At 39.1% G+C, this 12,736-nt stretch overlaps 1 protein-coding gene across 2 annotated transcripts in view; it reads left to right on the forward strand.

Moving 5' to 3' along the window:
• Positions 1 to 12,736, forward strand: part of plcb3 (phospholipase C, beta 3 (phosphatidylinositol-specific)) — a 54,801-nt gene that overhangs the window by 37,775 nt on the left and 4,290 nt on the right. The window contains exons 12-33 of one of the 2 annotated variants that reach the window (XM_084109765.1): positions 773 to 855; positions 946 to 1,030; positions 1,613 to 1,760; positions 3,025 to 3,126; positions 3,282 to 3,361; positions 3,442 to 3,538; positions 3,680 to 3,764; positions 4,140 to 4,264; positions 4,390 to 4,544; positions 4,654 to 4,815; positions 4,939 to 5,038; positions 5,148 to 5,252; positions 5,675 to 5,769; positions 7,001 to 7,133; positions 7,323 to 7,358; positions 7,468 to 7,577; positions 8,901 to 9,010; positions 9,846 to 10,005; positions 10,161 to 10,237; positions 10,314 to 10,394; positions 11,015 to 11,075; positions 12,076 to 12,162. In XM_084109765.1, coding sequence (XP_083965891.1) covers positions 773 to 855; positions 946 to 1,030; positions 1,613 to 1,760; positions 3,025 to 3,126; positions 3,282 to 3,361; positions 3,442 to 3,538; positions 3,680 to 3,764; positions 4,140 to 4,264; positions 4,390 to 4,544; positions 4,654 to 4,815; positions 4,939 to 5,038; positions 5,148 to 5,252; positions 5,675 to 5,769; positions 7,001 to 7,133; positions 7,323 to 7,358; positions 7,468 to 7,577; positions 8,901 to 9,010; positions 9,846 to 10,005; positions 10,161 to 10,237; positions 10,314 to 10,394; positions 11,015 to 11,075; positions 12,076 to 12,162 — 2,277 coding nt within the window. The remainder of the gene's footprint in view (positions 1 to 772; positions 856 to 945; positions 1,031 to 1,612; positions 1,761 to 3,024; positions 3,127 to 3,281; positions 3,362 to 3,441; positions 3,539 to 3,679; positions 3,765 to 4,139; positions 4,265 to 4,389; positions 4,545 to 4,653; positions 4,816 to 4,938; positions 5,039 to 5,147; positions 5,253 to 5,674; positions 5,770 to 7,000; positions 7,134 to 7,322; positions 7,359 to 7,467; positions 7,578 to 8,900; positions 9,011 to 9,845; positions 10,006 to 10,160; positions 10,238 to 10,313; positions 10,395 to 11,014; positions 11,076 to 12,075; positions 12,163 to 12,736) is intronic. The other variant, XM_084109766.1, reaches the window with a different exon arrangement.

Here is a 12,736-nt window from a genome sequence, read left to right on the forward strand (position 1 = left end):
CATTTCGGTAGAAACCCTTTGGGATTGGGAATTTACATTTGGGAGTTTACATGGCAGCCAGATACATTGTATGTGTCTTTCCTAAGGGCTGTGAATCTAGAAAGATATAAGCTTAATTTATACTAATATTAGGCATCATCAGACTGCAGCATCAGTTTACAGCCATTTGTGTTTTTTGTGCTTTAACTGGACGGATGCGCAGTGTAGCCGCAAGCCATAATTTTTTAACTTCTGGATAATAGTTTAATGTAATTTGTGAGCCTAACTCCATTCATGAGTGCCACATTTGATCAAATATTTGAATGGAAAGCATTATGTTCTCTTCATCCCTTTGATCACAGTGTGTTTGGTCCAGAGTGTGTATTGCACATATTTAAACTGTTTATTGTTTATAAATCGTAATATATGTGTGACAAGGTTTATATATATCAGGTCTGTCTCGTCAGCAAAAATGTATTATGTGTTACATGTATAAATTAAATTATGAAGAACAATGGATTGGAGATGCTTCTTTGCGTTATAAGCCTAGCTTTCAAAAAAGTGGTGGGGACAAATTCAGCTTTGTCAAAAAGTAGTGGGGACTGGGGACATGTCCCACCCGCAAATTACACTTATGGTATGGACATACTTCGCCACACTGTTGACCTGTTTACCTGCAAAATTTAGCTAATGTGCAATCGCTAATTGCAAATGCAAGCTGCCCATATATGCTGCACACACACTGAACTGCAATGAGAGACCGTGTGTAATGTTTCGATCTTTGTGTTTTTAGGAGGTGATTGAAGCTATCGCTGAAAGTGCATTCAAGACGTCTACATATCCTCTCATCCTGTCCTTTGAGAATCATGTGGACTCGTAAGTATAAGGCATGAGTGTGAGGAAAAAAGACAAGCATTATCCATTATCCAATTTATGTTTTATCTTGATTATTATCTGATCTTTTAGAGCAAAGCAGCAGGCTAAAATGGCAGAATACTGTCGCTCTATGTTCGGGGACGCGCTACTCATTGATCCACTAGACAAATATCCGGTGAGTTCTTCAACATAAAAAGAGCAGTTTTCAAATGCCAACTGACAAATATTATAAATTATTTTGTCTATTTTCTTAATAAACAAAAAATCCAAATCTAAAAAGATAGAGCAGACACATTTCATCCATCCATCCTCCTTAAAACTTTTACATTTCAGGCCAGGCCTTTTAAAGCCTACATTGCTATGCTAAACTTTACTTATCTAGTTAAGGATGATGTGCAGTCATTTGTTCATAATCACAGACTAAACATTGACAGGGTGATCAGGACCCCAGTGCAAAGAGAAAGGGTATTGTATCATCCTGAAAGCATTTGTTTCCCACTGATTACACCGGTACTTAACGGATAAAAGAATAAGTGAATGTTTATTTGACCTTAAATCATTGTATTATTGTTAGAAGAACGAGAGCATGGACAGCTGTATAGGAAGGAGCATATCGGATGGCTGTGACAGTTGTTCATTATACAGTTTTGGCCCCAGAATGCAGTGATTGGCTGTGTAATAACTAAGAATAGTGAACAATAATATTTTTAGTTTGAGACTAGATATGTAGATTTTACAATCATGTTTGTTTTTACAGCTGGATCCTGGTCAACAGCTGCCAAGCCCCCAGGAGCTGATGGGGAAGATCTTGATCAAGAACAAGAAGAAACACCACCACAGGGCATCTAACGGTGGGAGCATCAGACGCAAGGACGGTACAGACGAACAGTCCTCGCCTTTGAATGGTGTGTAAATGCACACACACTCACATATACACACACACACACCAAAACACAGTCTGATCTGCTCTAGCACAACAGTGATTGTGATTAAAATGGTTGCAAATGCATCAAAACAATTGCTACAAAAATTGAAATATGTATAGCAACTTGCGTTAAGATGGGGTTTTCCAGACACTGGGACCATTTACACAGAACTCGTTTTTGCAATTTGAAAAAGTTAGAGATGCAGATTTTATAAGTTGAACTTTTAACTTGTTGCGTTTTAAGAGTGCATGAGATAAAGCTAAAGACAGGAGACGGAAGCATGGTGGTTAAACGCATCTGCCCAGTGCAGTGGCGTAGCGTCTGGGTATGCATGTGCATATGGGCCCGCATCCATAAAGCTATGACGTCATTCATTTCATTACTGTACGGCTTGATTGAAGCAGATCATGCAGTGCACACACAGAAACATTCAGGAGCACAGAAAACTGTTGTCAACGCTGCCCAGCACTTTTATTGCTAAAATGGCTTCACTACTGAAGCATGTTCTGTTTGAGCGACCCCTTTAGAGTGCATGTTAGTGTTTCCTGCATCAGCATCGTTGTGTTGTGTTAATACAATTGTGATAATTTTCTGCTTGTTGTTCCTGCAAGCACAGTGCAACCTGTGATGTCCAATTTGAGAATGAATGATGCTTATGAGCCAACTCTTTTAATAAATCCGTTTCAAACCCATGACAAGAAGCTCACTCGCTTAACAGCAAACAAAATAAACAATAAGAACCTTTACTGTGAACTCCTTTGTGTGTATTTTCACACTAGTATTACACAATCTTCAACAACCGTTTCTCATCTGATCTTCTATGACAAATTATAACATTTATTTCAGTGTGAGATCATTTTTAATCCATCGCTTATTCTCATGGGACATTTTATTGCACATCTCTCTCATATCTGCTTGATAAGAGAGTTAGCTCATGAACTATCTGTCATCATTTACTCACCCACTTGTCATTCCAAACTTGTATGGCTTTCTTTCTTAGCTCTAAATGATGACATTTACAGCTTTGCAAACATTTGGACTCTTTCATTGTCTACATTTTGCAACATTTTGCAACTCAACTGCAGTGCAAATGTATGAGGGGCTGTTTTAAATCTGAACTCTTCCAAATGGTTCCAAAACCATTCTGGCTCATTCATGAACAATTAAATATACACATGATCCATTTTTCATTTGCCGATTTCATTTCACTTTCAAACGCATTTATCATGAGATTTGTGTTTAGATTGTCCGTTGTCTGATGGGGAGGTGGGCCAGAACATGTCCAATGGGGGCGAGAAGCTTGCAGAGAGGATGGCCAAAGACCTTGATATCCGCAAGTCTATTGGTGGGTTTGTGCCTAGTTGACATGAGGTTTCAACCAATCAGGATGAAGACCGAAGTCACTTAGGCAGCAGTATCGAAGTTCAATGCATTTATATTGTATATTCAATTTTCTGTGTTTTTGTGTGTGTGTATTATTTTTTTACTATTACCCTATAGACCGGGGAGACGGAGAGAGTGATGAAGAGGAGGAAGAGGAACCCATTCCAGATCCAAAGAAGCATAACAACACTGATGAGGTAACTTGTTCACTGTCCTGTTCACGTTTCTGCTCCCTGTCTCTTTCTATGCACATCTTTGACGTGTCTCTCTGTTTCAGGGTACTGCGTACAGTGAGGTGAACGCTACAGAGGAGATGTCCACGTTGGTCAACTACATAGAACCAGTCAAATTCAAATCCTTTGAGGCGGCAGCCAGTGAGTACTGATTCTTTTCACATCACGGCTGTTACTATACTGTGTATTCTAGCATGGCTGGAACAGCAAAACTGTGTTGACCAATCAGAAGCCAGGACAGAATCATCCATTTTTGAACGATCCCTCTCTCTCTGTTTTTAGAGAGGAATAAGCATTTTGAGATGTCCTCTTTTGTGGAGACCAAAGGCATGGACACAATGAAGAATTCTCCCATCGAGTTTGTTGAGTATCCTTCAACAGCCTAGGATATTGATTAGATGTTGATTGTTAATTACTCAATAACCATTTCTAAACTTCTTTTTATTTGTGTTTGTAGTCCTGATCCGAATTCTCCTTCAAAGCGTGATGTGTTGTGGGCAATATAAGCCATTTATAGTGTGTACACATTTCCACCATAAATAGCAGACCATCCAAATACCATTGGCATAATCATTTCAACATACTGTGGTTTAGGACACACTAATTCTAACGTCAATTTGTATGCGAATCAAGACTAGTGGGTAGTGGATAGTGGTTTCAGTTACATAAGTTTGATGTGTCATGTTTGCGCTGTCATATTCAAGTAATGTTGTTCTTCCTGAGCAAAAATGTTTTTATTCAGATACAATAAAAAGCAGCTAAGTCGCATCTACCCCAAAGGGACACGTGTGGATTCCAGTAACTACATGCCACAGCTCTTCTGGAACGTGGGCTGCCAGATGGTGGCGCTAAACTTCCAAACTCTCGGTCAGACATGCAGATAGCACTCTGTTGTTGCCTTCTTCCTTCTTTTTTATCTGTTGTTCTACATTTACATATATTTTTGATGCCTTGTATATTAAAATAAGCTTATATCTCTGTTTATAAAACAGACTTGCCGATGCAGCTGAACATGGGGGTGTTTGAATATAACGGCCATTGTGGGTATCTACTGAAGCCGGAGTTCATGAGACGCACAGATAAACACTTTGACCCCTTTACTATGGACATAGTGGATGGCATTGTAGCCAACACAGTTAGAATCAAGGTATTGTGTTCACATGTATCATTTTGTTTGAAGTTATCATAATAGTATAGAATAGTTTTATGTAACATGTACAATCAGATCACATCTCATCTTTCACTCACACACACAGATCATCTCAGGCCAGTTTCTGAGTGATAAGAAGGCCAGTGTTTACGTGGAGATAGACATGTTTGGACTTCCTGCAGACACTAAAAGAAAATTTCGAACGAAAACTTCTAACAACAACTCTCTGGACCCAATCTGGGATGATGAAACCTTTGTGTTCAACAAGGTAACAAATGAAAGGAATAGTTTATCCATGTTAATTATGCCATGCACAAAACCGTGAAGCTGACTGTGATAATCTACACATTTTTATCAAATGAAATGAAGTATGCTTTTAATCTCTCTCTAGGTGGTATTACCCACCCTGGCGTCTCTTCGAGTAGCAGTGTTTGAGGAAAATGGGAAGTTTCTTGGTCATCGTATCTTGCCAGTATCGGCTTTGCGCCCAGGTTTGTGCAAAATACATGGCAGTGGTTTAACAGACTTGCTGTTCTGATACTGCACTAAAGATCTGCTGGTTCGTATATGCTATATGTGCTTGGGTGTGTGTGTCTTTAGGATATCACTACATCAGTCTGAAAAATGAACTGAACCAACCACTCCTGCTGGCATCCCTACTCGTGTACACTGAAGCTAGGGACTACATCCCCAACGAGCACCAAGGTAGGAGAGAGATCTATGGGACTATGAATGCCATGGATGTCAGAAAGACATATGTTGCTACACAGAATTAATATTTGCAACTGGTGGTGTGTGTGTGTTTTATAGATAGATAGATAGATAGATAGATAGATAGATAATATCTATCTATCTATCTATCTATCTATCTATCTATATATATATAAAGCTAGTTGTTCAGTTCAATTCTGTGCATAAAAGTGACTAGTGTATTTAGCTGCAGTGTGTACAAAAATCTTTTTTTATGCTAGTAGTCATTTACAGTAGCAGAAACAACTGTAGTTAAGTGTCTTACACAATGGTAATTTGAAGACTGGGATTTACACCAACAGTCTTTTGGTTACAAGCTATATGCTTCTTTGTAACAGAGACTTTTTCTCTGTCTTCCTTATTTTGTGTGTGTGAAGAATACGCAGAGGCTCTGACAAACCCCATCAAACATCTCTCTCTGCTGGCCCAGAGAGAAAGGCAGCTATTAGCACTTATGGAGGATGCCACTGAGGTCAGTCACACTTGTGTGTTTGAATCTCTGTAACCAACCAGTTCTTTCTTCTGATCTCTCTTCTGAACTTGCAGCCCACCCAGAAATTGAAAAAGTGCTCACCTTTGTGTTGTTCCAAACTTTTGCGATTTTCTTTATTCTATAGAACCGTGTTCTGCAAACTATGGCACGCTTGCCAACATTGGCACGCAGAGGGATAATCATTGGCTCGTGATAATAGCTAAAGAGGTTTATTTATTTTATTTAAATAGAGTCCCTTGAACTTGCATACGAACATACATTTTGAGGTAGTCATTCCTCATAGTCACTTTATACTATAAATACAATTTTAACCTTCGTTAGCAAGCAGATCCAACAAACCGTCCTCCCGCGTACCATAAGGTTGCCAACCGCTGCTATAGAACATTATTTTTAATATCATGGCCATTCTTTTTATTATAATGAAAGTGAATGAGGCGAGGACAGAGGCTGTCAAACTCCAAAACGACCACAAAAAAAAAAAATCACCATAAAAGTATGATAATGGCTAGTGTCTGTACTACAAGTTGTGTGAAGAACGGACTGAAATTTAAGTCTTTGTTCAGGAAAAACTTGAAATCCAAGAACTCCTTCTTGAGAAATGTCATATTCATGAGCAAACCATTCTTTCGACTCATAATTTCAATTAATCAGTTGATCGAGTTGCTTTTATGATCTGATGCTTTTATGGTGCTTTTTCATCTTTTTCAAAGCTTGAAAGCCCCAGTTCCCATTTATTTAACTACTGTACAGGAAAAAGAGTGATATATTCAGACTTTCTCCTTTTTTCTACCATGGAACATTTTTTATCAAATGGGTTTGGAACAAAATCAAGGTGAGGATAAATTATGGATTTTCATTTTTGGTTGAACTATTACCATGAACTAACATCTTGCAGATATTTAATCAATTATGTGAATTCATATTGTGTGTGTGTGTGTGATCATGGTATTCCCTACATTATGGGGACCAAATCTCCGCAAAAGAATATTAATACCAGTTATTTTTTACATTTTTTTGGTCACCATGAGGAAAACAGCTTAAAAAATACACTAAATTATGTTTTTTGAAAATGTAAAAATGCAGAAAGTTTTCTGTGATTGGTAGGTTCACGGTTAGAGGTTAGAATATACAGTTTGTAGAGTATAATAATCATTATCACTCTCATAAAAAGTCCTCATTAAACATGAAAACCCAACATGTGTGTGTGCAGGGTAAACCTGCGAAACCAGAAGAAGGAGACTGCTCTGACTCTGGCTCCACACCCTCTGTTGACCCTTTCTGCCCTCTGCCATCTCCAACACTTCCTCCTGTAGTCAATGAGGTCATGAACCCTCCTCCATCAGGTTCGGTCTAGCCTCTGAAACAATCTCTATTTTTCCTGCCGTCACCCTCTCGCTCATTCTCTGTCTCTCTCTACCTGTCCGCATTTTGGCCATAATGTTAGTCATGTCAGTTCTGTATTGATGTCTACTCATGAACATGCATGTACTGTCCATTAAGTGACCTGTATGTCCGTGTATAATATGTTATAGGCCCAAAAGAAGATCTAGTCAACAATATTCTTAAAGGTAAGATCATACTCATCATTCGCTCTTCTTCATCAGTCATTCGCCTCCTGCAGAGCACTGAGAGAGGTTTTGAAACATCATGGTCAAGCTGTGTGTTTGTGTTTTGCAGTTATCGAACCTCAGTCTATTGATGAGCTCAAACAGCACAACTCCTACCAGAAGCTGGTGAAGAAGCAGTCCAAGGAACTCAAGGAGTTGAGCAAGAAACATGTGAAAAAGGTCAAAAACACTTAAATTACGTTTTATGTATGGAATGTACCATCATGGTCACATTCAACCAAGATCAGTTTTGATGCCTGGTGTTTAGCAAGTTGCTAGCATGTTTCAGCAATGTGCTAAAACATGTTAGCAAAACATGTAGGCCTACACTTGTTTATCTCAAGACATTTTTCATTTGTAAAACTGTTGCTTGTAAAACTGGTTTCTTCTGCCGTTTTTAAGCGCCTTGCGTTGAAACTCCCCAAGCCTCTGTTACTAATTTGAAAGTATTACTTTAGAACTGGGGCTGTTTCTAAGGAGTTACAGTGTAACAATGTTATAGAGAGAGAGCATGAGTCTGCCACAGCTCTCAGTAGATAGCAAAGTTAACTTCATTTTTCAGTAGCAAGGCACTAGCATCATTATTTAGTTTTTTAAATGCTTTTATTGCTTTTATTAAGTAATGAGCTAGCTGGACAGTCACATGATAAAAACCACTTTGGAGAAAATCTAATTTGTCATTTCTTGTAGTTCTGATCATTTGATGGAATGATATGGAACGGAAATGCAGTCAAGAATTATTCTGTTATTGAAAATTAACAACCTTTAAAGGGGTGGTTGATTATGATTTCACTTTTGTAACTTTAGTCAGTGTGTAATGTTGCTGTTTGAGCATAAACAACATCTGCAAAGTTACAACGCTCAAAGTTCAAAGCAAAGGGAGATATTTTCTTTTAAAGAAATCGTTTTTTAAGGACTACAACAAACGGCTGGTAGGGACTACACGACATTCCTCCCGGGTTAGTGACATCACTAACCCTAAAATTTACATAAACCCCGCCCCCAGAACATGATTTATAGATTATCATGACAGAATATGCTAATCAGTGATTAGAAGATAGTTAACTCCACATCAGCTACATAAATTTATACATAAACAAAAAAGTTTTAGAAATTTTCAGGACACAAGCTGTTGAAGCTCTGCCCCCTGTGCCGGGAGCAGCAGCTCATTTGCATTTAAAGGGACAAACACAAAAACGGTGCATTTTTGCTCACCCTCAAAAAGTGAAAATTTTAACATGCTATATAAAAATATCTGTGGGGTATTTTGAGCTAAAACTTCACATACACACTCTGGCGACATCAGAGACTTATTTTACATCTTGTGAAAAGAGCATTATACCACCCCTTTAAACATCTATCAGCCAATCTGAATCAAGCTTTCAGAAGGGTGAACTTATATCAGAGCTGTAGCGCTCTAATAAATGCCGCAACAGCGGCAGAATAAAGGCAGAAAGGCCAAAGAGTAACTTCTAAAAAAGAATGTGTATATGCGTGTTTCAGATGTGGGCTCTCAGTAAGGAGCAAAGGACTCGCTGTACTCAGCTGAACTCTGACCTCCAGAGGAAACGAAGTCAGGTGGAGAAGCGTGTGCGCACCAGTCTGAAGAAAAAGTGAGGGCATTGACGTTTTAACCTTAATTAATGTTGGCCAGGTAGATATTGTGCTTGTGTGACAACTGTTTGCTCTTTATTTCATATTATGAAAGTGAAAGTGACATGACGTGTAGCCAAGTATCGTGTCCCATACTTGGAATTTGCGCTCTGCATTTCACATATCCGAGTGCACACACACAGCAGTGAGTATTGAACACATTCATACTGTGTACACACACACCAGGAGACATTTTTGCTGTGGCGCCCAGGGAGCGATTGGGGACCGCTTATTCAGCGCTGTTCATTCAGGTTGTGGGTTCGAGTCTCAGTACTGGCAGGAAATGTAGGTGGGGGAGCGATTGGGGAATGAACAGCGCTCTCTTCATTCACTCCCCTACCTACATTTCCTGCTGGTACTGAGACTCGAACCCACAACCTGAATGAACAGCGCTCTCTTCCACCCTTAGGCTTAGGCCCCCTGATGGTTATTTTACGTTTAAAGCAGGAAATAAACAACACCAGTAGATAAACGCAGACTGCCTTATTTTGTTACAAGTAGCCTAACAAACACTCTGACCTTTCATAGAACATCTGAACTTTTTTTTTCAGTTGTTTGCTCAGTGTCACAAATTTGCTTATTTGATTAGTGAACTAGAAATAGTGCAGAATCTGAAATATTTCTTCACTTTACTGTAGAACATTTCTTCTAAATTGGATCAAAATCCTACTTTGATTTTGAACTTGAAACCACATTGGAGAGTGTTAACTTTGAATAATATCTTTATGAATTATTATTATTATTATTATTATTATTTTTATTATAAATGGTTGCTTGCTGTTTGCATGTGTGCAGTGGGTCAGAGGAGCCTGCACAGAGGGAATTGAAAGAGCTGGATCTGGAGCTACAGAGACAGACAGAGCAGTTCAGAGAGGAGCAGCTGCAGGAGCTTCTTGCGCTCAGACAGACACAACATCAGACAGAGAAAGAGGCTAAACAATGCCACCTCAAAGAGGTATGACAAGCATAACAATAGCGCAAAGATATTGCTACCACAGCTGCTCTGAGAGACACTAACACACACACACACACACACACACACACACACACACACACACACACACACACAGCTAAAAATGCTGATTCTTTGTGACTGTGCTTCTGTCTCAGGCCAATCAGAAACTGAGGGAAATCGCCCAAGAATGCCAAGCAGCCCAGATCAAAAAACTCAAGGAAGTGTGCGACAAGTAAGAAATGTTTGGTTGTGTTTTGAGGTGCATTTGTGTGTGCACAAATCCTGAAATGTCACATTTCTACTTGCAGAGAGAAGAAAGAGATACAGAAGATTTTGGAAAGGAAGAGGCAAAACAGCATCATTGAGGCCAAGAAATCTGAAAAGGAAACGTTAGTAATGGGTTTTCTCATCTCAAGGACAGTGCTTTTAGCAGTCTGGGGTTAAATGGTTATCTCACCCAAAAATGAAAATTCTGTCATGATTTATTCATCCTCATGTTGTTCCAAACCTGTATGAGTTTCTTTCTTCTGCAGAACGCAAAAGGAGATATTTTGAAGAATTAAGAAAATCACACAGGTTTGGATCAATATGAAGGTGAATAAATGATGACAGTGTTTTCATTTTTGGTGAATTCTTTAAGTGCATTGTCTCACCCAAAAATGAAAATTCTGTCATCATGTACTCACCCTTATGTGTGTTTTCTCCATAAAGTCAATGGGGTCTACTGTCTTTCTGGACAGTACTGATATTCATTATATGGACAAAATGCATTTACATACCTTTAATGCTTTTTTTAAATTCTTTTAAAAAAAATACGACATGCCTTCTGAGATGCCTAGAGATGTCTTTAAAAGCAACCATATTTATCTGTCCCATTATTGAAAGATAAAGATAAAAGAGAGCATTTTTTGAATGTGCTGCTTATGTTGATCGAGCCATTTACATCTGGAGAGTACACCCATGGTAAAGTACACAAAAAGTAACCTTCTTCTGTCATTCTCTCACTTAGCAGGGAGCTGACTGAGATCAATAGAAAACATATCAATGAATCGGTCAGCTTAATCCGTCAGGTGAGTTCTGGAAGTGTCTGGATGTAGTGTTAATTGGATTTTTGTGTAAATGGCTCTTTTTATACGAACTGATATTTAAGAAAACCTTTACACCTTGTCCTAATTAGGTGCCACTCAAGTTTCCATTGTCTTTTTTATTTTTTTGGCCTGTACTGAGAGCATAAATGCCCAGACGCACCAAACTGGCATTAAAGAACTAGTGGCAACAAAAGCCTGCCTTGGTGTCACCTCACATCGCCTGCGTCTGAGCCAAAAAGTTGTGTTTGAACACAGTGCAAAGACTACAGCCAGCAGCCTGCTACCACATACATTCTGTGCCTGCATGATTGGAAATAACTCTCCATACCAGCAGGTGACAGTAGTCTGCTGCATGCGTCATTCAAAAGGATAACCAGAAGAGCTACGACTGTGGCTAGACTGTGGTATAAACCGTAAAACACAGTAGCGGTTGCTTGCTTTCGTCATTTTAATTTTCTTTCTTGTGCACTGGTTCACGAAGCTGAGCCAGTCAGATTGATCTCTCTCACGGCTGGACTCCATTGCCGAGTCAACATGCTCAATTGGCCTGAAAAGCTGCCCACAGGGGTCAAGACTAGTGCAAATGCTGTGGAACAGAGAGCAAAAACTAGGTAGACACTCAACGGTGGCCGACATTTGCCAATCGTCGTCTTGGTTTGTGTTATAGCCTTAATAAAGCACAAAACAATAAAATCGTAGCCAATCAGAAGATATTGGATGTTTCTGTTTGTTTCATCGTTGGGTAGATCCACTCATAGTAAACCTGACTGGTTTATTAGACAGTTTTCTTGAGTAGGACAAGCACTCGACAGAATGTCTCATCACTTTTGGATAGAAACTCAGATTATGGCTTGACGCTGTTATTGCTCCTCACCTTGTTAGGACAAAGTGTTACAGAGCCATATAAAACATACTCGAGTACAAACAATCAAGGTCAATCTTCCTCATAAAGTCCCTTAATTCTTTCTCTCTCTTTGTGTAGCTGGAAGTGTCTCAGGGGAAGCGTCAAGAGAAGTTGAAAACCCTTCACAAGGACATCCTTCAGAAAATTGAGGAGGAGGTTCCACTGGTCAGTCCATTCACAGATCTGTTCAGCCTTCAGTCCTAACATGCTAGTCCCTGTTCATCTTGATCGATTCCTCCTCTTTAACACAATATTTAGGAAGTCTTCCTCACTGAAATGTCCCATAGTAACTATAGCATTTGCCTAAATACCTTAGTTACAGAAGATATAATGCCAACCAATGCCAATCATCAAGAAAAAAAGCAATGGTCAATTCAGGTTCTGAAAGCCTCTTGCACTATTTGAAGTAAGGGTGGGGGATATCCCAGACATGATTAACCAGTAGGAATTTGACAACTGGTATAATTTCCATTGTTCAAGCACAATAAGGCGACAAAGAGAACTCAATTCAGTATTTGTACACAGTCAAAGCGTATGCGCAGACACCCGCCTGTAATACAGTTTGTAAGTACTGAATTGAGTTATTTTTTCATGTCTGATTGCACTTGGTTAGTTCACCCAAAAATTGTAATTATCCCCTAATTTACTTGCCCTCAAGCCATCCTAGTTTTATATGACTTTCTTCTTTCAGCCAAACAAAATTGGGAGTTATGTTAAAAAATATCCTGGCTCTTCCAAG

Source organism: Abramis brama (assembly GCF_963993115.1).
Source record: "Abramis brama genome assembly, chromosome: 3".
Lineage (NCBI taxonomy): Eukaryota > Metazoa > Chordata > Actinopteri > Cypriniformes > Leuciscidae > Abramis > Abramis brama.